General features: G+C 38.9%; 1 protein-coding gene across 14 annotated transcripts in view; it reads right to left on the bottom strand.

Moving 5' to 3' along the window:
• Positions 1-1,236: 1,236 nt before the first annotated feature.
• LOC146079053 (transducin-like enhancer protein 4) overlaps positions 1,237-22,920 on the bottom strand; it is a 113,622-nt gene continuing 91,938 nt past the window's right edge. For all 14 annotated transcript variants that reach the window (XM_083186152.1, XM_083186156.1, XM_083186154.1 and 11 more), the window contains 8 exons: positions 21,703-21,779; positions 20,102-20,351; positions 18,256-18,503; positions 11,799-11,946; positions 10,591-10,741; positions 7,287-7,363; positions 5,494-5,970; positions 1,237-1,978 (listed from right to left, as the gene is read on the bottom strand). In XM_083186152.1, coding sequence (XP_083042278.1) covers positions 5,863-5,970; positions 7,287-7,363; positions 10,591-10,741; positions 11,799-11,946; positions 18,256-18,503; positions 20,102-20,351; positions 21,703-21,779 — 1,059 coding nt within the window. In that variant the 3' untranslated portion in view covers positions 1,237-1,978; positions 5,494-5,862. The remainder of the gene's footprint in view (positions 1,979-5,493; positions 5,971-7,286; positions 7,364-10,590; positions 10,742-11,798; positions 11,947-18,255; positions 18,504-20,101; positions 20,352-21,702; positions 21,780-22,920) is intronic.

Genomic DNA, 22,920 nt, shown 5'->3' with positions numbered 1-22,920 from the left:
CTGGGACTGTGAGGTCTCCTACAGAGTAAGGTGCAGAGGGACAAACACAGGCTTTTCATGTGGTATGTATGTATGTGTGTGTGTGTGTGTGTGTGTGTGTGTGTGTGTGTATGTATATATATATATATATATCTATATATATATATATATATATATATATATATATATATATATATATATATATATATATATATATATATATATATATATATATATATATATATAGATATATAGATAGATAGATACGTGGTTACCGGCACTCCAAGATACACATGACAACTGCTTGGGTGCTGCATTCAAAGAAATGGTTCTATCCATGAAAACGGAGTAAAATCCGAAATGTTGGAGCTGATTGCGTCTGCGTAGTCATTTTTGTGAAGTGTCACTTTCCACACATTTATTTATTAACAGTTTCTTATATAGCGCATACATATTCCGCAGCGCTTTACAGAGTATAGTTGAACACTCACATCAATATATATATATATATATATATATATATATATATATCTATATATATATATATATATATATATATCCCCTGCAGTTAACCATTGACCAAGTTTACTACCTTTACTCTGTGTTTCGACAGTGCAATATTCTCCCATGCAGTTTGCAGCCAGTAATGACAAGTGCAAGGGGGCCCCCCTGTCTAAAGTGCCCCGGGCCCCCCGAAGGCTTAATCTGGCACTGATCTTGCCATATGTATAAATCTTTCTGAACGTTTATTCCAGCAATGCAAATAAACATTTTGTTTAAAAAAAAAATATTCATAAAGGAAATGAAACAATATGCAAAACTAGAATATTCTGACCTGCGCTGAACAGTTTTGGAGATTGTATCCTTTTAAGCAAAACAAAAAAAAAACCCTTCATCATATTTTTGGCTAAAGATACAATTATATTATATGATGTGAGTGGATTCAGTTTCTCGTTGACGTATACCTTCTGTCACACAAAATTTTAAGCCACTTCAACAATTTCGAGCGAATGGATTTAGTAGTGTCCAGATGGAGTCTAATGAAGTAGGCTAATTAAAAAATTAAGACCCAAATTTCCCTGGGAGATGTTCCAGATAATGTCAAAAGGAAAAAAGTGCAATTACTGGAGAATTTATGGACGAGTTTTCCAATTCAGTTATGTGTCCAAAAGACACAGTGTAAAGACTGATTATTTGAAGTAGGTTATTGGTAGCATTATTCTGGCTAACAAGCAAGCATTCACAGAAAACAAGAACTAGAAGTTACTTAAGTTTAATGCTTAAAAGTCTGAATGCACAAACAATCTAGTATTATATATGTACTTATGATCAACAATGTTATATCAGTATGTACAATGACACAATTTAGTATCAAAATCTTTCTACACTGTAGATTATTACGAAACTGTTAATGACATCAAACACTGTGTACTTAAAACACCATTTTTTGCTACCACATTTTGCAACTTCAGTAAGACAGTCCAACTTTCAGTATTGATTTCTAGTAGGAAATTAAGTATTCTCTACATATACGGTAAAATTTATCTACAATGTCCTTTTGATTTTGATCCATAGCAGCAAAGGCACTGTACATCAGCAGATCCACAGACTTTAAGAATCTTTAAAGCATTTAAAATAACAAAGTAAAAATACAAAAGAATCACATAATAATTAAACAGCAACAATGACATAAAAAGTTAAAGTACTGTATGAGGCGTGGCGGCTCAGTTTGCCTCAGATTTGGGACGTTGAGGAAAGAAGTAAAAATGTGAAGATCCTTTCTGCAGAGGGGTTACATTCGTTTGCATCTCCTCGTATGTCATCCATTCTTGGTTGCCATTAAGCAATGGTGAAAATAATCCCTTTGGGTTTGTTGTGGCACATCTCATTCAGTGAACCAGCAATGACAGCATACAACATAAAATCCATTGTAAGCTGTACATTCGGTAAGTGTCCAGGAGGGAAAAGGCTGAATTGCTTGGGCGAAGTTAGGCTTTGTCTGCAAAATAATGAGAAATTACTTTCAATTTGGTCTCTATACAACCATATTATGGTCACAACAGTTCTAGTAGATATGAAAATCATAAGCCTAAAGTAGTATTGCCTAAAACCTTATATTAGGTTTTAGACAATACTAAGGTTTATCAGTGGGACATTTATAATTCTACATGGGGGTATTCATTCCCAGACTATATTTCCAAAAGTATCAACAGTTTTCACCTATAATAGGTCGAATTCACATTGAAACTATTTAACGTTTTTTATAATTCATGAAACATTGTGCAAGCCGGAAAAGAAATGTCCTTTCCGACATCTTTTTAGGCGGAAATCGCCACAAAAAATTTGCATCGGTTTCCGTCAATGCAGATTTGGCTTTTCAAAGAGCCGAATCTGTAGCGTCTAGTCACGGACGGTATTTCTACCTATTGGAAATATAGACCAAGATTGAATACCTCACCCACCCTTAACTACAACATGCAAATTCATTATGACAAGCTTAATTTTTATTTTAAACAATAAAATTCTAAGCAGTGATGCAATGAGGACCTTCGACTGTTGTATAACAACTAGACGTAAGCTACACCCTCTTGTTAGAGCAATACTGCCAGCAACAGAATATATTTTGACACAGGCTAAAAATGATTAGACATTATGAAGGCTGTATATTTACATAATTGTAGCCTGGCGTGTCTCTCTTGTTTTGGAAATACAACATAACACAGTAGCAATCTGACATGACACATCTGAAATGTGGCCTTTGTGCGCTAGCTGCCCCTACTGGCCTCTAATCCTCGGTAATAACCAGTATGAGAATCTTTCATCACAGCAGTGGTTTTTCTAACTGAAGATTGAATGGGCCATAGGGGAATTTGTTGTAGTTAGTTGGGAGGAGGGAAGGTCAGAAGTTAGAACTACTGTCTAATACAAATGTAACCTTTCATTTACTTTGCATGTGCATTAATGACCAAACAGTTCACATGGTCTTAAATGCTTTTGTTGTACGGTTACATTTTACTAAGAAAAATGGACACATTTTTGCATATATTTACAGATCACAACACTTTCATAGGTAGTGCATATACAGAAAGCAGCAGACTCAAATGCCATTTCCTTTATATAAAACTAGTCAACTCAATAGTAATAATTAAACAGGAAAATTTGTTAGATTGCATGGTTTATCTTTTCACATTGGTCGAGATTTAGAAGCACTCTTTAGCGGTAGCAATCCATCTTCATCACTAATAATAAACTAGCTTCCTACTCCTCCAGTTTCTTACCCAACACAAGAAGGATCCTATATAGACATAATTAGTAGTAGCACTGCTGTCATCTTAGTTTAGTAATGGTGCACTTTAATGTAAGGGTCTACTCTTTACTTTCTATGTAGATTCTGAGGGCCTAGGTATAAATGGAAACTGAAAAACTTGAAGGGGTCAAATGTTAAAATCAAACCTCATACCACTTTAGAAGATATACATCTGGATTACCAGCAGTGGGATGCCAGCGACCAGACCACATACACCAGTACCCCGATGCATGGAATCTCAACAGGTCCGGTATTTTTACTTAGCTTTCCCCTGCCCTTCCTCCCCTAACACTCCAACACCACTAGTGCAGCATAACCCAAAGTAACCCACTAGTGCCTAAATTAACTCCCCCACCCCCCCCCACCTCCCTGGCCTAATTCTTATGATGACATTGCCATCCTCATCAATATCTGTATTCCGATACCGGTCTTGTTGCTGCTAGTTGGGATGCCGAAATCTGTATTCTGACTGCTGACATCCCATCTGCCAAAATGTTAACCGCATCCCCTTTAGAACCATATCTTCTATTAAATTGCAAGTGATCATTTTCTCCAAAATAACTGGGCAGTCTTTATTTCATTATTAATTTCAGCCAATAATGAGGATAGTGATATTAGGAGCTTTTTATAGCTGGCATTTTGCCTTTTTTTTTAAACTTATTTACATTTGACTAGTTGCCTGGACAAAAACATCTCTACAAAAAGGTGCAAAATATGTGCCTCTAAAATTAGAAGATATTTCTACATTTCAGTAGGTACAAATTTGAAGTATTGTCGCATTCATACTAAAGCCTGCTCCACACTAGCCCTTGCTATATGGTTGCTGCTATCTTGCACTGTAAATCTAGGGACTTTACAAGAAATCTGAGTAAACAGCATTCACAGCCAAGATGGGTGTTAAAGAAACTTTAAAACTGAAAGTGACAAGTACAAAGGGGCAAGTCTCATAGTAGAATATGAGCAGATGCTCTGGTTGAACTGGTAGGTTATAAATCCGTAACAAATCGCAAGCATTTTATAAAAAAAAAAAAAAAAATTTTTTTATTAATATCAGTGTCATTAAGTAGGTCTTCTGAGTAGCTGAATACAGAATAAGTATATTTAAAGTGGATCATATGGCAATATGATCATAGATATATTGATAAAAGCTTTGACGTTTTACTCTCTTTACTTTACTTAGAATATGGTTAGCACAGTTTATAATATGTGGTCAAACCAATGCTCATAGTTAATATCATTTTAAAAGAGCCAGACTCATTGACCACCACTCCCAGATAATACAAGGAGCTGGTCTAAATATGTTCATTCAGGATATTTAGCCATTGCATTACACATGATTGTTTGAACATTAACTCTGCCACATACCAGCTTCATTAAACCAACAGTGTTGAGACAGAAAAAAATCAAACGGATGTCTATGGTGAAAATGCTGATGCAATAACAGAGCAATCGAGAAAGCTAGGTGGGAAAAGGCCAGCATAGTTATCTGACAGGGCAGCAGTGAGCACTGCATAGGTATCTGAATAATTTCCACAAAGATTTCTCTCTCCTACATTCACTTGTCAAGAAGAAAAAAATAAAAAAAACACACAACCACCCATCAGCACTCTAACCGTGCCATCTATAGACAAAAGTATTGCATTCAATATAAAAATGTATTTTCTAAAACTCCAGCTAATACAAAAGATTATATTTTTCTTAAAAAAAAAAAAAAAAACACAAATAATTTATAAATTAATATAATAGTCACGGACTGAAATCCCCCATACATCAGAAAGATATTGTACCCAATCGTACAATCTCAACTGGTTGTAAGACTGATTTTTTGACGGATTGTATGACAGATTGTGAGTACATTGTATGTCCAAAAACCACCACTGCCGGGGAGTTGAAGAGAAAGTTGGACACAATCGTGATTGTAAGACAGTATGTATGGCCACATTTACAATGTATCATTCACTGCCCTAACCTCCTATACCTAAGAACATATGGAAATCTATACCACCCATAATTTATTTAAACTGCTCATTTCACTTTTAACAGAGTGTTTTTTTTTTTTTTTTCTTTTGCTGCCTAATCCTACGTTAAGGGGATATTACGAAAGGCAAAAATGTATCAGTCATTGTTATTAAACATTAAAACATTCATCTAGGATGTAAGGAAGTTCAATTTCCCACCAATAAAACCAACCTAAAATCCAGACTCACCTTCATTCTCGTGGCCAGGACAGGCCACTTCTCTTAAATGGAGTTAATTTTTTGTAAATTTTTTTAGAAAGTCTTCTTTACACAAAATAAATATGGTACAACTATAATACACAATCCAATAGTTTGAGTCCAATGTAAAGTTTAAGTTCAGGCTTCCGGTGCTTCATCCACACGTTATCAGAAAAAAATTGGTTTCAAGTTTCTAGTAAGCGTTTAGAACAAATTGGTAATCCCAGGACCGCATTTGGCAAAGAAAAAAAAAAAGAAAGAACTTCTTGTAGTGGATATTTCAGGCCCTTAATTCGAAAAGAAGTTATTTTACAGAAAAGTGCTACTAGTAAGCGTCCCATTGGCAGCCTGAATTTGTGTCTAATAAATCACTTCATAGACTGTAGCCTTCTTGTCCCCTGATCCAGTAACAATGTATTTATCATCCACAGAGATGTCACAGCTCAGCACTGATGACGATTCCTTGGACTGTGGGAAAAGATAAACGGATAAACAATGAACAGCAAGAAGTTAAGATTCTGTCCTAGAAATATAAGTGGCAGTATTAAGACTTTAAGAAGTGTACACACTATGAGATCTTGGCAGGAGGTTTTGACTATATAGTCAAAATCTCCTAGAAGGTTAGCCAAAAGCTCCTAGTGTTTTTCCTGCTCAGACCGATGCTAGCTCAGTATCTCCTAACATAGATGTGTAGGCATAGCAATTTTTACAAGATCATAGACTAGCATTAGTTAGAGAAAATCGCTTAGTCAAAATCTCCAGTGCATCTAGCCAAAATCGCTTGTACATCTAGTCAAAAGTGCATAGTCAAAATTGGCCATTAGCCAATATCTCACCGTGTGTACGGTGCTTAAACTTGCAGAGATGTGGAGAGATACCAACCAATCAGCCTCATTTAGGCTGTTTGAAAAAATACAAGTAGGAGCTGATTGGTTGACCCTTCATCTCTCTCTATACTTTGATAAATCTCCCCACATTTGTTAAAAACCTAATGTTTTTAGAGATTTATATTACAATTCTACATTGCAAATGAACATCTATTTCATTACACTGAGCATTGCCAAGTCTACTGAAAAAAACAAAAACACACTTTTCTGATGCAAATTTACAAAGAAGCTTTCAATAAAAAACATGTCCATGTGTTTTCTAGACATGGCTACCTTTAAGTCTTCACCTAAAAATGACTTTTTAAATAACGAAAAAGATCTAAACCCCCGGGAACTAAAACTGTGGAAATACAGCAAATTTGTTTGTCTCTCACGCCGAATACAGTATTCTGAGAAGAGTCTCCGTATCAAGCTTTGAAGTATTACATCCCGAGATCTTCTTGTTAATCGCAGCACAATGCAGGTTTATAAATAGCAAATATTTTGTAACAATGGCTTGGCAGTGCAATGCATAGTTCATATTTGTACTTGCTTTATACGCAAGTGGAGGAAAACTACTGTGTTTTTCACTTCCTCTGTCTCAAGTTAATGTAATAAAAATAAAGCTAGCAGGAATAAAACGTAAAAATATCTGTTGCCAAAAAGTGTATTTTGAAAGTTCATATATTAATAATTAATGTCTGAAACAATGTCTTGCATCGTGGGCAATAGACATTTGACCGACCGCAGTAAAATATGGCATTAGTACCCATCTATGACTATTTCAATTAATGTTTATCTTAAAACAGATTTTTAACACTTTAAGTTGGTTATTGATGGACCTTCAATACAAAATTCTGTTTGGACATGACAGGTCTTAGACAGTTACTACAACTAGAAACAGATAAAAAGCCTTACCTGGAATATACTAGCTCCATAGGGTGTTCTCCATGCATTAAGAAGGTTGTCTTTTCCAGTGCTCACAAACCATTTACCTAGAAACAAAAGCAAGAACCATGGTTATCTATGTTAGACCAATTCTTAGGAGTTTCCTGCATGGTTGTGACCTTTGTTCTTAAATAAGACACGGTGAAAGGAATTATTATACATACAAACTGCGCTCCTTGTGTAGCTGTGTATCCCGTAGGAACCAATGTGTTTTATAAACAACTAGCACATAGCAATAGGGGTTTAAGGGCAAGAAGATAACATAACTAGGAAAATAATTACACACATTGAATACTTCTGTTGCATCAGAGGTGAAAAAAAAAACACATCAAATATTCATATAACAATGATGTATTGTGCAGAGTTATTGTTTGATAAAGGTGGAGATTTGACACGGAAATGGGTCACTAAGGATATTCTGTTTAGGTATTCTGAAAATGGCTGAGCTGATAAGTACGAACATATTGTTTGACCTGTCAAGGCATGTACAGATGTGTCTTCATACAGCAACGCTGCTGCAGTCACACCTAACAGCCTCCCTAGGCATGCCAGTTTGTGCGGTACACTGCTAGTATAGGGCTTCTTTTTTTAGTCAAAATGGTTTCTTAGATGCAAAGCGATGGGACTAGGATGTACAAGAAAACGTTTCTGATCAATTTGATAAGCAACACATCTTTGTGCAAATCAAGTGATACGATGCAGTGGCCGTTACACACACACACATACATACATATACACACATACATACGCTTTGCCTGTCAAATCAAGCAGAAGAGTCTTATTGTACATCCAAGTGCAATGTACTGTGTCTAGGATGCAATTCCAGCAAAAGAATAAAAACAAACATCCCTAACACTAGCAGAGATATTTATTTATGAGCAGTTTCTTATATAGCGCATACATATTTCGCATTGCTTTAAGTCCTGTAAATTGTGAGGTCAGGCCTCCATGCCTTTAAGTGTTGACATAATCTAGCAAACTAAACTATGTCATGTTCCTTAAACCACTCCTGCATTATTTTCGCAGTATGGCAGGGTGCATTATCCTGCTGAAAGTGGCCACTGCCATTAAAGAATAACATTGCCATAGAGGGTGTACTTGGCCTACAACAATGTATAAGTAGGTGGAACATGTCAAAGTAACAATCACGTGAATGCCAGGACCCAACATTTCCTAGAAGAACTTATCCAAATGATCACATTTCCTTATTCCAATAGTGCATCCTATTATCTCTCTTCCCCAGGTAAATGATGCAAGAGCATCCGGTCCTCTTCCATTGCTCCATGGTCCGGTTCTGATTCTCACATGCCTATGTACTGTAGGTGCTTTTGCGGTGGTCAGAGGTCAGCATGGGTACTCTGAAAGGTCTGCAGCTACACAGCAAGCTGCATTACACTGTGTGTACTGACACAGGTCTATCACAACCAGCATTAACTTTAGCAGCAATCTGTGCAACGGTAGTTCTCCTGTGTGATTGGACCACACCGGCTAGCCTCCTTCCCCACACATCAATAAGCCGTGGGCATCCATGAACCTAATGACTATTGACAAATTGTCCTTCTTTGGACCACTGCTTGTAAGTAGTACCCTCTGCATACCGAACCAGCTCCACAAGACCTTCCGTTGTGGAGATGCTCTGATACAAGAAAGAAGATTGCAGGGCGCTCAAGGGTGAACAAGGAATAAGCAATTTATTAAAACAAAACACAATATTAAAACAATAAAAAAACAATCAAACAATGCATTTAAAATCACACAAATGGTGCACCATTAGATCTAACTCTGGGGATTAATCATGGCCAGAGGTTAGGGATTGGTTCCTCAAATTTGAGGTATTTGAGTCCCAGTATGGTTACTGAATATGGTGGCAAATGTCCAAAATGGTTTTAAAGTTCTCAAATCCGAACTTACAAAGTAGGTACAGGACCAGTGTCAAATGGCGCTGTTCTGTTGGTGCCCGTGCATGCGGAGGGCAAGGACTTCTGTCTGGTGACTTGGTGACAGTGTCCGTCCTGCCTCCACTTGATGTCAGTTTGCACAGCACAATACAATATGCACAGTCAATAGGAACCAATCCCTAACCTCTGGCCATGATTAATCCCCAGAGTTAGATCTAATGGTGCACCATTTGTGTGATTTTAAATGCATTGTTTGATTGTTTTTTTATTGTTTTAATATTGTGTTTTGTTTTAATAAATTGCTTATTCCTTGTTCACCCTTGAGCGCCCTGCAATCTTCTTTCTTGTATCTTGCTTTTAGAGGGTGGCAATCCTCTTTTGCGGTGGCTGCAGGGGAGCAAGATACAGCACCTGGTCCCTAGCGCCAAAGACCTTATCTTTCTTGGAGATGCTCTGATCCAGTCATCCAACTAGTGCAATTTGGCTCTTGTCAAAGTAGCCCAGATTCTCACATATGCCCAATTTTCCTGCTTCTAACACATCAACTTCAATAACCTACATCTCACCTACTACCAAATATATCCCACACCTTGACGGGTGCCATTGTAACATAATCAATGTTATTCAATTCACCTGTCAGTGCTTTTAATGTTATGGCTGATCGGTAAACTAAAACATGTCTGAATTTGTGAATTATTTTGTAGATTCCTTCTCATGTTTGAGTAAACCTTATTCTGCTATACCTGTGAGTCATGTTTCTATAGGTATCTAGTCTTATCGCTAGGCTGTTTTACGCCATACCCTTTTAGTGGCACCCAGCATCTATTAAAATCATCGTAGGTTCTGGGCATATCCCCATCATTGACGGCAGCCGGGCAAAGCTGTGCCACCCTCTACCTGGCCGGCTAAGAGCCCTTTTCAGCGCTGCATGTGCATACTGCCACCGCAACTCTACGCCCTACCAGCAGCCTAGCATGATTACTAGCTATTGTTTATTTAGCTGCTGTATATGCTCAAATCCAGTGTTGTGTGGTAACGTGCATTAATCAGCGATCACACTGCACCAAAATGATGTGTTTAAAGAAGTTAGGGTAACTTTGAAATGATTTGTCTGAAGTGGAGATACATTAGAATCATGGTTTCTCATTTTAAATAGAGATTTGAATGACTAGCTATTGCAACGAAAGGTAAAAGGCCCTTTAAGGTAACGGTTTAATTGAGTTACAGTGGCTCTACAATAAGCACCTTATCCCCTGTAATCCTCTGTAAAATTCATGAGGAGGAAATCAACACTTTGGCATCTGCATCGTACACCAGGGAAGAGTGGCCTGTTCTAGTGAATCACATCCATCAAGCAAAACTTGCAAATAACTTACCACAATGGGCAAACTTGAGGGAGAGTACACAGCTTTCATGAAGATGTAGCTGGTATTTGTCTGGCTTGGTGACATGCAACACCTCCACATTGCTGTTCTCCATGCCCACCGCTAACCATTCACCAGTTGGGCAATATCCCAGTGAAAAGATCTGTAAATAGTACAAGAAAATAAATAATCAGAAGCTTTATTTATAATCATTTAGGGGAACAAATAAAAACTCAGTGTTATTCCCAGCCACATATGTATCTGGTTAAGAAAATAAGGTTTACATGTCAATCCCTAAAACAATCATAGTGTATTATCATTAAAATTTTTACATTCTGTTACCAACCTGAATATTTTGAACAACTACACTTTTAAATCTCCAAAATACACCTGAGCAATCTAGTTTAGCAAAGATTGCTGACACACATGCTAAACACCAGCGTTGTGTGGTGAGCGATCTGTGCTAATCAGTGTTCTCTAGTGAGAACACTAGTGATCTGATTACATGTAGTCATGATGCAGTCAGGCGGTACTGATGCGTGAAGCTGCACATTGCCGTCGCTCGGAGGAATACACATGAGATCCGCGCTTCATTTCTAATGGAGCCCACACACGCACCGATCCCAGCGTGCGTTGTGGGCTTAACTAGCACACATAGCATCGCATCGTATGCCTTGTGCATATGATGTGCATGCGATACGATGCTATGCTAGAAAAGGCTAGTACAAAAAGTATGTGCAGCACATACTTTTTGTACTGTACGATGAGGTGCCGCGGGAGCGCGCACCCCATCGTACAGCACCGCCGGCAACGGTGTGTGTGTGGGCTCCTTAAGAGCTCTAGCCAGATCGCTTGGAAATAGGGAAAAAAGCGACCCATGTGTATGCCCCCCCAAGTCCTGAATGTATATATGCAGCTTTAGAAGGTGTATTACACTATGAAATAAATCAGCCTCTTTGGAAATAAAAGGGTATACCATAATAAAATAAAAAAAAACATCCACTAAGAAACAAAAAGGAAAAAAAAATGTTAAAAAGGTGTTTTGCAATGTATAAATCCTTCAAATAAATAGTGCCAGTGAGTACGGCAGATGTCTTTCTAATTAATGCACAGAGAATATTGGTTAAAACCAAGGTGCTTTCAAAACTTCCATTTATGGAAGCTGTGGATGACAGTAACCTTAAGGGTAAACCTCCCAGGACATGTTGATGTCATTATACCTGTGATGTAAAGTCATGTTGTTGGAGCTGTCGCCCTTCGCGCAGGTCCCAAGATCGCACAGTGTTGTCCAAACCTCCTGTCCAGAGCTTGGTACCATCATTGGAAATATCAATACAGCTGGCTCCATCTGTGTGTCCCTGGAATTGTCTGATGAGAACAGACATCTTTATTATCATCATAAAAATCCAAATACTCGGATGTAAATATAAAAGACATGTGCCACAACAGTAACTGATTAGTATTATCAAACTTCCTATCGTAAACAACAAACAAATCAATCAATCACTGCAGGCTTGTCATAACAAATGATGACAAGCTAAAGGATATATTATGGTGTACTCATACACAGAAACAGCTTTCTTCTTTAAGTAGGAATTCAGTTATTTATACTTATTTGATCATTAATAGTTTCCTTAGCTTTGTAGAATACAATTTACTGCAATTGCCAGCTTTTAAAACTCTACCCCTGAATCCCCCAATATCTTAACTTCATCATAATATCAGATACTGCTCCGTTCGCAGCAGACATTGAGAAAAAAAGAAAAATGTTTTTATGTCTCTAATGACGCTGGCACAAGAAGAAATAAGACTGGTTGGCAACAGACCATGGAGACATCACACCCACACCTCCTCCCACACATGTATGTGCTCTCAAGCCACCAGCTGTAGCTCTGCTGTATACTGTTCCCAGGTGCCAAACACCCTGAAGATTTAAATAATAGAATCTGGTTATGCCACATGCTAAACATGACACACAATCCTGTAAGTGCACAATGACCACAAGCAAAACATGATTAGCAAATTTGCTGCTTCACAATAATTCCAAGTTTGTCTGCAAAATGTCAGAAAGACAGGTCTGACGCATCACACCGAACAGCAATGTTAGACCAGTAGTGAAGAACTGTATGAAAGACCATATTTATGTGACTTTCAAGAACATCCATTGGATACAGGTTTGTCCCCATACACCTTTGCTTAAGTCACACCAAACAGGTGTGGCACGTCGGGACCGTTAGAATCTGCGTTATATATTTTTATCAGGATTTTTTTTTTTATTTATCAACTAGGACGCATGATTAGGATGTTAATTGAATATGTGACCTTTGTATATCTGTGTTTGAGACTCTGGGGTAAATTTACTAAGATGGGAGTTCTATCGAAGATGGGAAGTTGCCCATAACAACCAGATTCTATTTATTATCTTCTAAAAAGGTGCTAAATAAATAAGTAAAATCTGACTGGTTGCTATGGGCAACATCCCATCTTAAGTAGAACTCCCATCTTAGTAATTTTACCTCTCTGAATCTGTATACAAAGTGCTACAATTTAGGGATTGTGGCTCATTAGGTAGACAGAAAAAAAAATAATAAAAAACCAACAGTCCTCACGCAAGAAAAAAAAAGTCCACAAAAAAAAAAAAAAGAAGGTCCACACATGAAGATGTAGATGCCGCAAAAATATACTGGTAGGTTATTTGGCTCCAAACAAATTTAACACAAGAGTGAATGTGTGTGCATCTACAATTGGTAGGGAATATAGACTGTGAACTGCACTGGGGCAGGGACTGATGCGAATGTTCAAATATTTACTGTAAAGCGCTGTGGAATACAGTATGTGTGCGCTATATAAGAAACTGTAAAAACAAATTGCTGTACTCCGCCTATACCTTTCTGCCCCTGCTCTCCCTCTCCAAGCAGAAGGTGCTGCAACTCTGAAATATTGACACATTTTGGTACACGCGTAGAACAAAGATGGCTATATTTATGTCACAAAAACGACTTGTGTAACTCAAAAGCTCAAGGGGTTTTTCACACAAGATCTCGCAAGTATATACAAATCTGCTACAGTCACTTAAATAGCAGTATATTTAGACAAGTGAAATGCATTAGAGCAATCTAAACTGAAAAGAAAAAAACTGCTGTCTATGTTCTGAGAATGGAGATCATTTACAGAGCAGTGCAAACTAAAACATTAGTATAGAAAAATGAAAACAATGTTCCAAATAGTTTTTTTATATAAAAACTGATGTACAGTACTACATTTTAGAATACAATCTCTAACAGATGGTCTACAAAAATAACTGAATCGCCATGAGAACACAATCAAACCCCCTCTGATTTTACAACCTTAAATTTATACAGCATCAGAGTATCTGGTAATCAAACAAAAACTACTGAAGGGGAATTCCTGATCACCGCGCAAGTGTGCATAGTCTAATCACGGAGGTTTAAATACATAACTGAAACAATGAAAACAATGAACGTCAAAGTCATGAGGGACACAGACATGAGTCGAATGCAAGCCTAACTTCACTGCATCCTAAAAAGGGGCTATAAGTTGGTGACAGCAAGCCAAATAATGCAAGAACTTGAACCCCCCCTCCCAAAAATGCAAATTGAATTTATGGCAGTACATAGAGTTTTTCAGTATTATCCCAATATATAATTTCAGAGAACACATGCCAGGAAAAAAACAAACCCTTTGAAAGGAGGTTTTGGCCTCCTATGTAAAAACATAACCCACGGCTACTCCTCATCTGCTCTTCAGGTGCAGAGGCGCAGAGTGTTTGTGCTACAACAGGACTTTTGTAGTGCTGCCTATGACTATTTGTGTTCACCGCAAGCAAGTTCACCGGGTTTAAAAGAGTGCCCTCACTGTCCCTGCAACCACAAGAGCTCACTAACCACTGTATGTCACATAAGATTGCGGTTTACATGTGGTGCCACTGGCATTTAACACAAAGCCAATGGTTAAGAGCTATACATTATTAGAATATTAATAATGAAAAAAAATGTATTGTTCAGTGGGAGCCTGACACAAACTGCATAAGGAAGACAAATTTCTTACGGCCTGATTCAGCCGCCTGAGGCAATGACGGTTAGAATACGCCCACTACAGGCTTCTGTGATGCGCCGCTGTGTTTGTATGCATCAGATTAACTGCTTGAACATCGGACATCTAAATAACCATCAGGTTACTTAAGATGTGCTGTTAAAGCAAGCTTCTGAAGCCAGTGACCGTCTCTGAGGTCATGCCCTTGTTTCTGGAACGCTGCCTATGGCTGCCCTCAAACACCAGCAGCATGTGGCCACTGCAAGCAACATTGTGATCTCAGAACTACACATGCAAGGATCTAAAAACATCAGAGAATCACTGAATTAGGCCCTAAATGCATTTATAAAAAAAATGATATCATTAAAACAGGTTTCATTTTCAGAAAGAAAAAAAAAAATCTTTGCCCTACATTAAGAAAATGAAAGGGATTTTCATAGGCAGAAAGAAGCAGGCAGATGTTCATCGGCAGAAAGATCACCTGAACTTATAGTCCTGACCATAGGCAATCTTATTAATTTGGGGGGATAATTAGAATTTTCGAGGGCTCATCAGTCATGTCAATGAGCCATGCTATTGGGAAAAAAGGATTTCTATGTAAAATGAGATAAAACATGATTTAATATGCATGGCAACTTGGCATATTTTTCAGTGGTATAAAACCAGTTTTACTTCCCTCTTATCAACTAGGACATCAAATGAGGAGGAAGAAAAAAGAAACAGGTTTGAGCTGACCTAGAACATCCAGGAGCTAGTGGGATTAGCCATTTCAAAGCATGTTAGCCTGCCATCATCATAAATCTCTCAGCAGGTCTCTCTTTATTCTCAATTTAACCATTTCTCACATACAGCTCCATGAACCAGTATAGAACTATGCCTGAGTGATGAACCAAAGGATGTGGGAATTTTTATACCACTACACACTACTTAAAAAGGACTTGCGCTACACACACACACTGACACCTCATATCTACATACATGCACACATACTATATAATTTGCGACATACTGTAAAATTGTCAACATGTCCTAATTAGCGCAGCAGGCTAGATAGAATGATACAGTCTGATATTTGAGGGGGTGACACAGTAAGGCAGACTCTTGCACAGTAAAAGAGCAGTGTGTTGCAGTACCAGGCTCCTGTTACAAAGTAGGAGTCGGCAATGCACAAGAAATTCTGGGCATGCCTCCAAATTGTTGAAAACGGGTATGTGTTGCAAGGCCATGCCCCCTTCCCAGGTAAGGCACATACTTTGTGCCTTTTTTGCGCACCAGGTCATAGCACATAGTGCAGTACAAGGATTTTTTGTTCCTTTTGCACAGTGCATTAACATTTAATTATATAAATTAATAATGCCATCTACACTGAATATATTTGCTCCATCTTACACTTAATAAATAAGGACCTATCTGAAGAAGTAAAAAAAAAAAAAGCTCCTTTGATGTATTTTAGCCATATTAAAAAAACAGTATTAGATCTAATATTGTAATATCCACATAATTTACATAATAAAGCAATCTAATATTAATTTGATTTATCCACACGTTGCCTACAATTTCCAAACTAATTTAATTTTATTCATGCCTAGGAGTTCAGTTTGTGCATGAATTCAGAAATTAGTTTATGGTCAGAAAAATATGGTCCCCCATGCAGAAACTCGGTTTGCACCGGATGATAGATGATGTGTAATGCCAAGTACGTTATCCTTGGCCTACAATTCCGACTGTCCCTTTTTTGCTAAAGTGCCTGAGCCATCAGCATTAACCTGAGCAAGGAGAGAAATCTTTACTAATCAAACACTATGTAATTTCCTCTTCTGTCGGTGTTACTGATCACTTAGGGCAATCATACTATGAAAGGGAAAGACCAATCAGGTGATACCGTTTTGGTCTTTTAAAGCCCTAACTGCTGAAAAATTATTGGTATGTTCATTGATTTGCACCAGTTAAAATGATAGAGCAGACATTCACAAAATGTAGCAAACGTCGGAACTGAAAAATACAAACCAATTTATTGGCAAACGAGTTGAAGAGAAGATAGTTGTATGTTGCAAAGCACTGATACATGTAATTAAATGATTGCATTACAGACTGTGATCCAAGGCTAATGTGTGTCTGGGCCAGTGTTACTTCAATAAAATAATATACTATAGACTAGACTGGGCTGGGCTGATGAACATTTTGTACAAAATGTATTCTTATTCCACTAATCTATTTATTGCAAATAGTTGCAGATCATCCTTGAAGTCCTGTAAAATGCTAGGTGGAACCCCTATGGCTCAAACCGCATCATACGTGGCAAGCTGGGATGCAGGGCCAGCTCGAGACACGTTCCTTAGGAGCGGCCATGCTATCACCGGGGAACTTTGCGGCAAACATACAGCATCAAAAGAGCTCCAGTGAGTGAACGTGCATACTCATGAAGTCCAATGATAGCACAAAAGATAAGCAGGTCATTTGACTGCTATTTGCAACATGTAGAACAAGCAATCAATTTAATTAAAAATAATCTATAAACAAACTCATATCTAGAGTTAATAGACCAATTTACCTCATTAACTGGTAGATTACATGGTCATGCACAATGCAAGCTCAGTGGGGCAAATAGTACAGGGAATGGATCACAAAGATGTTCAAAATATACACTAAAAAATAGCAGCTTTGATCACATTTGTTAGATAAATTCAAATAAAAATGGTTGTGTACAAAAAACTAATTTATATTTGGTATATAAAGGTAAACATTACAGGTCATTACGAAGAATACAAAGGTTTCCTTTGACACCTATTTTGACAAATTCACTTGGCACTCAAAAGGCATAATAGGTTTGTGGCTGCACACAAACTAAACACATGGGCTCACTGGGCAGCTGCCCAGGGGTCTCTAGAATCGACAGGCCTTTGAGGAGGTGTAGGCTGGGCCAGGGAGCTTTGGCTTCCCAGGCCGGTGCCTCGGGAGCTTCCCGGTTATGCCTCCTGGATGCTCTGACTGTGAATTACACTCAGTAGTCAGGAAGCATTATTTGCCTCCTTCCCAGCCTGCATTCAGACAGTGAATGTCTGCCAGCATGCCGATTGGTGGGTGGCTGGTATTGTCGACTCGAGTGCCTACAGCTATTCAATGTATGGAAGCAAGTGGCGCAGAACTGCAGGAGGGTTCATTTATTACTTACATTTATTTCCGTGAATGGGTGTGTAGTGGCCACAATGCATCAAGTTGCCCAGGGCCTACAAAGCCGTAAAGATGGCCCTGCCTAAACCATCCCAACCGCTCAGATTTTGTGGGCAGCCAAGCTTGAGCACAAGTGGCTTAGTTAGTAACTAAGCGATTTTGATTTAATTTGCTTTGCTCAAGCATGGATATCTATAAAACCTGGACTGCAAGGATGCATTGAGGATCGAGTTTGGGACACGCACCATTACAAAACACTGGATGCCAAATATATTATATATATTTATATACACACACACACACACACACACACACATGCAACTTAATGCATAATACTTGGTGGAGCAGTTTGTGTTATGTATTCAAAATGAAGGAATATAAAATCACAAATCTAGGTGGGCTCCATATCAACCTGGGCGCAGCTAATTATGTGCACAAATCTAATGTACATACCTTACAAGCGTCTGATTGTGTAAGTCCCACACTGCAATGTTGCCATCACTACAGCAGGAGAAGCAGACCTTGGAATCAGGGCTAATAGCCAGAGCATAGCAGGCAGGAGCAGATGATGTCAGCTCGGCTTTTATACGTGGGGTAGGAGCTGCCAGGTCCCATATGGATAACGTGCTGGCTTCCCCTCCGACAATCAGAGTGCGCCCATCAGGGAGTAATCGGCAGGAACGGATGTAGTTATCTCTGTTCTGTAAAAGACAAAAAGCCATTGACATGTGAAATCAGTGCGTGAAAGCTAGATTCAACAATACATACAGAGCAGTCATCAGTTTCACATACAAATGTTTTTACGGATTTATATGACTCAACAGGAGTGATGAAAGGGTTAGATGTCTCAGAAATCTCATTTCTACTTCGATAAAAATAAACCCTAGCTACAAATCTCATGGATGACAGTTTACACACTACAGTACATTGGAAACCGCACAAACATTTCCTCCTGATTTTAATGAGCCATTTGCCGTTATGACAATGATAAAGTGGATTAATGCCAGAGAATTGCATGACATTAGGGAAGTACTTAAACTTGATCTACAAAATGTAGTGTTGTGAGATAATTTGTCTTAATTAGCATCAAAATACTTAAGCCATAAAGTCAATACAAACTTTCCAAAGCCTCACCGCCAACTTGCTCTACATGATACATAGTTCAGTGCAAAAGCCAATATGCTAATAAATGAAATATAGACCTGCAATATTATGCCCCGCTGTTTCCCAGAATACACATTCATTTAATGCCCTGATTTTATTCAATTTATCAAAACTGTTACTATCCAGCAAAGAGTGTAGCTATTTATGGCTTATTGCAAAGATACATTTTTAATAACCGAGCAGTATTTATTAAATGTTTTTTATTTTATTTTTATTTGGAAATGAAGATTTAATATAGCTAAACTGTAACTGAATTCTAATAGATCCATTTCAGTTAAAATAAATGGTCATGGTAGGGTTGTCACCAGTGGTGTTCCCACAATTATTTTAGGAGGTGCAGTGACTATGGCTTTTAGGCTGGGTACACACACACACACCTATACAATCTTAGCAAGATAGGTTTCTGGCCAAATTGGAATCACATACTGGCCGGATCATACAGTGTGTGTTTGCCGGATCATGTGTGTCTATAAGTGGTACATGATATCTTCTGATTGGTCAAAGGATATTGTTACGATGCCATGCTACCAAATGAAGCATAACACATCGTGCCATCATACCACTGCATTCTGCAGTGTATACAGGCGGTACAACAGATCAGGCATCAGCTGGTGGATGAGCCAGGACCACATTGTTCTGAGGTTTACCCGGCCTTAGGTTGAGTCAGGGCCTGTAGCAGTCACATAGCCCTGCCTAAAGTGGTAGTTACTCCATTACCTGCACATAAAGTAATCTAAGAGCATAGGCAATGATGCCTAAATAGAACTTTTTAGTGCAGGTGTTAAGTGGGAGGGCATTTTGCTATTGGCGATGTATTAACCCACCTATGAGCCTCCACATGCTTATTTGAGAAAATTCCAAAATAGGTCTACATACTGAATCAATGTGTTACTCTCTAAAGAGGGGACAATAAACTTATACAATTTTTTTTAAATTTTATATAAAAAAATTATAATAATTAAAAAAAAAAGCTAGTGTAGTCTTCCAGCCACACTTCTAAATGAGCTGCTCTGTAGGTGGAAAAGAAACAAACATTCTAATATCATAGCTACACATAATAAAATGCAAACATGTCAAAGACAAGAAAAAAAGTATTAAACAAAAAAAAAAAATACAAATTATTATTGGCACTCACCAGGCAGTCCAACTGGGAGACGGGGCTTTTATTTCCTGGGTGACTAATGTCCCAGACTTTGACGCATCCCTTCCCACCGGTGTACACATGTCTTGTGGGATTGCTGATGGTAACCGCGCAAACCACTTCTCCATGATTTAAAGTGTTTATCTGCCGGGCGTGCCGAGGAATTCCTGGGCCAATCAGAGCGTCAGGAGGGAAAGGGACAGGCTGCATCTGACCGTCAGCACTTACATGGAATGAATACGCACTAATTACAAGAAATAAAAACACTGGTAAAACTTTTTGTACAAAATTTATTATACTAAGAAATAGGTATAATTTCACATATAATAATCAAAGCTGCTGCAGTAAAAATAATAAATGCTAGACATAGCCTTCACTGAAACAAAACTGATAGGGCTAACTATTATTAAATTTATTTTTATTTAAACTGGAATAGACCAAATCTAATCGGGCATGAGGCTCTATGAGGAATAATACTGAAAACATGCAGCAAAAACCAATGAGTTAAATTTTTTAATTTTCCTTCATAATCTTTTAAATAAAGCACACCTTTATTACTTCTCATATTGATTCAATACATTGTGTGCAAAAATCATGTGATTTTCATGATTTTTTTTCCTGGTTTTTTTACAAATCACTATAAATATTTTTAGACTGCCTTAATAAAAAACATATTGGTACTTTTATGTTAGTTGGGCACCCACTAAGCTATTTGCTTAGTTTTCCGCCTCCTCTCGCGGGGCTCGCCACACTATATAAATCAACTCCATGCCGACATGGATAGTGTCGGCATGAGTGTTAGTGGGTGCCCAACTAACATAAGTACCAACATTTCTTCTTAATGAGAACACACGTGTTCAGTGCATCCTGTTTGTTTTTGCATGAATGGGACTGACATGGCTGAAGCAACTGAAACAAAATCCCTGATAAAGCCGCTACACATGCTTCCCTCTGGTGGAAATAGTGGCAGGAGCCTATTCAACGCGGTCTTCCCAGACAGCATTGAACAGGCTTTTCGGCAAAACAAGCCCAACTTTAAAAGCAGTCAGGCAGAATTGCCGGGAATTTTTGAGCTCCCGACCGACCACAGCTCGATGATTTCCGGCCGCTTCTCGCAGACACGCCCCCTTCTCAGTGCTCGGCAGACGGGACATTGAATCACACCTGCAAAACGAGAGAAGAGCCGACCGAGAACATGACAGGGTCACGGCTGTCGGCCAGCCCGACAGTCGTGACCCGACATTGAATATCCCCGGGTATACATTTACTCATGGAAAATTACCACTGGAAATGGGATATGTCCCAATGTGTTATGCTACACTCAACTCCGTTTATCCATCTTGACTGTCCTTTTGAAGCTATCTATTAAAGTTCAACATAGCAATTATTTCTCAACGTATTCCAAAAAGATATATAAAATAAGCATCTGCAGATTGTGCCATAAACCATAAACGATTACAAGTCTTTTTTTTTTTTTTCTAAGAAGATAGTACAAAAATAAAACCGATGACAACTACAAAAGGGCTTCTTGATTTACAATTAAATACAGGGAGTAAAATATATGAGGGGAAGTGAACCAATATAAAACTACTCACGGCTTTCCACCTGGGATTCCTGTCAGATTTGGAGGGATTCCTGGAACTCGCATGTGATGATGTGGATCAAAGCCAACCTAAATGTTTATTGGAAAAGAAGAAAAGGACTTTAATAGAAATGCTATTTAATGCATTCTGAGTAGTGTAGCTTTGTATATGGTCTGTAATATACTGATTACCAGTACCATCGCCTACCTCTATCCTTCACTAAACTGCAGAATATTGTCTTTCTAATCAGCAATTTAAAGATAAAGCTGGATTACTTAATTCTAGCAATACACTCATACCCCTTTTACACCAAGGAATAACCCAGGTTGGACCCAGGTCGGACCCCGGTCAGCGTTGGTGTAAAAGGGGCCAACCCAGGTCCAGTAACACTGGTCTCCTACCCAGGTCCTGACCAGGGTTGAACACTGGTTGGACCTGGGTCGTGGGCGGTGTAAATGGTCCCAACCCAGGTTGGGACATCCGGGTAGTGCTGAAAGGATACCAGAAGTGCTGGACGCCTTTCCACAGTGCGCTGCAGTGTCAAATGACAGAAGCCAGGAAGGATACGGGCAGTGCACACAGAAATCATAATTGGATGCAGTATCATTTATATTATATTTTTTGGTACTTGTTTCCTAGCACGGCCACAACGATTTAGATCGTTGTGGTCGTAAGATAAAAAATCGGATCGATCGCATCGCATGCGATTTGGTCGCATGCGATGCGACCGATCCGACCGACCGATTTTTCACCCGATTTTTTTTTTTTTTCACCTGATTATTTTCAATTGCCCCCCCAAATGTTACTAAGTGGGCTAGACCCCACGATAGACGTCAACCCGAAGCGTGGCGAGCGCAGCGAGCCCGCGAGGGGCGGCGGTGCGCGTCCTCCGACCTTTTCATTCCCCTACTATCCACTAGGGCGTGGAGTGAGAATAGAATAGTGTGGCGAGCGCAGCGAGCCACCGAGCCCGAAGCGTGGCGAGCGCAGCGAGCCCCGCGAGGGGACGCGTATAACTTCACAGGTATACGCGTCCCCTCGCGGGGCTCGCTGCGCTCGCCACGCTTCGGGCTCGGTGGCTCGCTGCGCTCGCCACACTATTCTATTCTCACTCCACGCCCTAGTGGATAGTAGGGGAATGAAAAGGTCGGAGGACGCGCACCGCCGCCCCTCGCGGGCTCGCTGCGCTCGCCACGCTTCGGGTTGACGTCTATCGTGGGGTCATGGCGG

The sequence above is a fragment of the Crinia signifera genome, chromosome 1 (genome assembly GCF_055691185.1).
Source record: "Crinia signifera chromosome 1, ASM5569118v1, whole genome shotgun sequence".
In the NCBI taxonomy this organism is placed as follows: Eukaryota; Metazoa; Chordata; class Amphibia; order Anura; family Myobatrachidae; genus Crinia; species Crinia signifera.
Note: the sequence above shows the minus strand (reverse complement) of the source record. Positions and strands in the feature narration are given on the sequence as shown.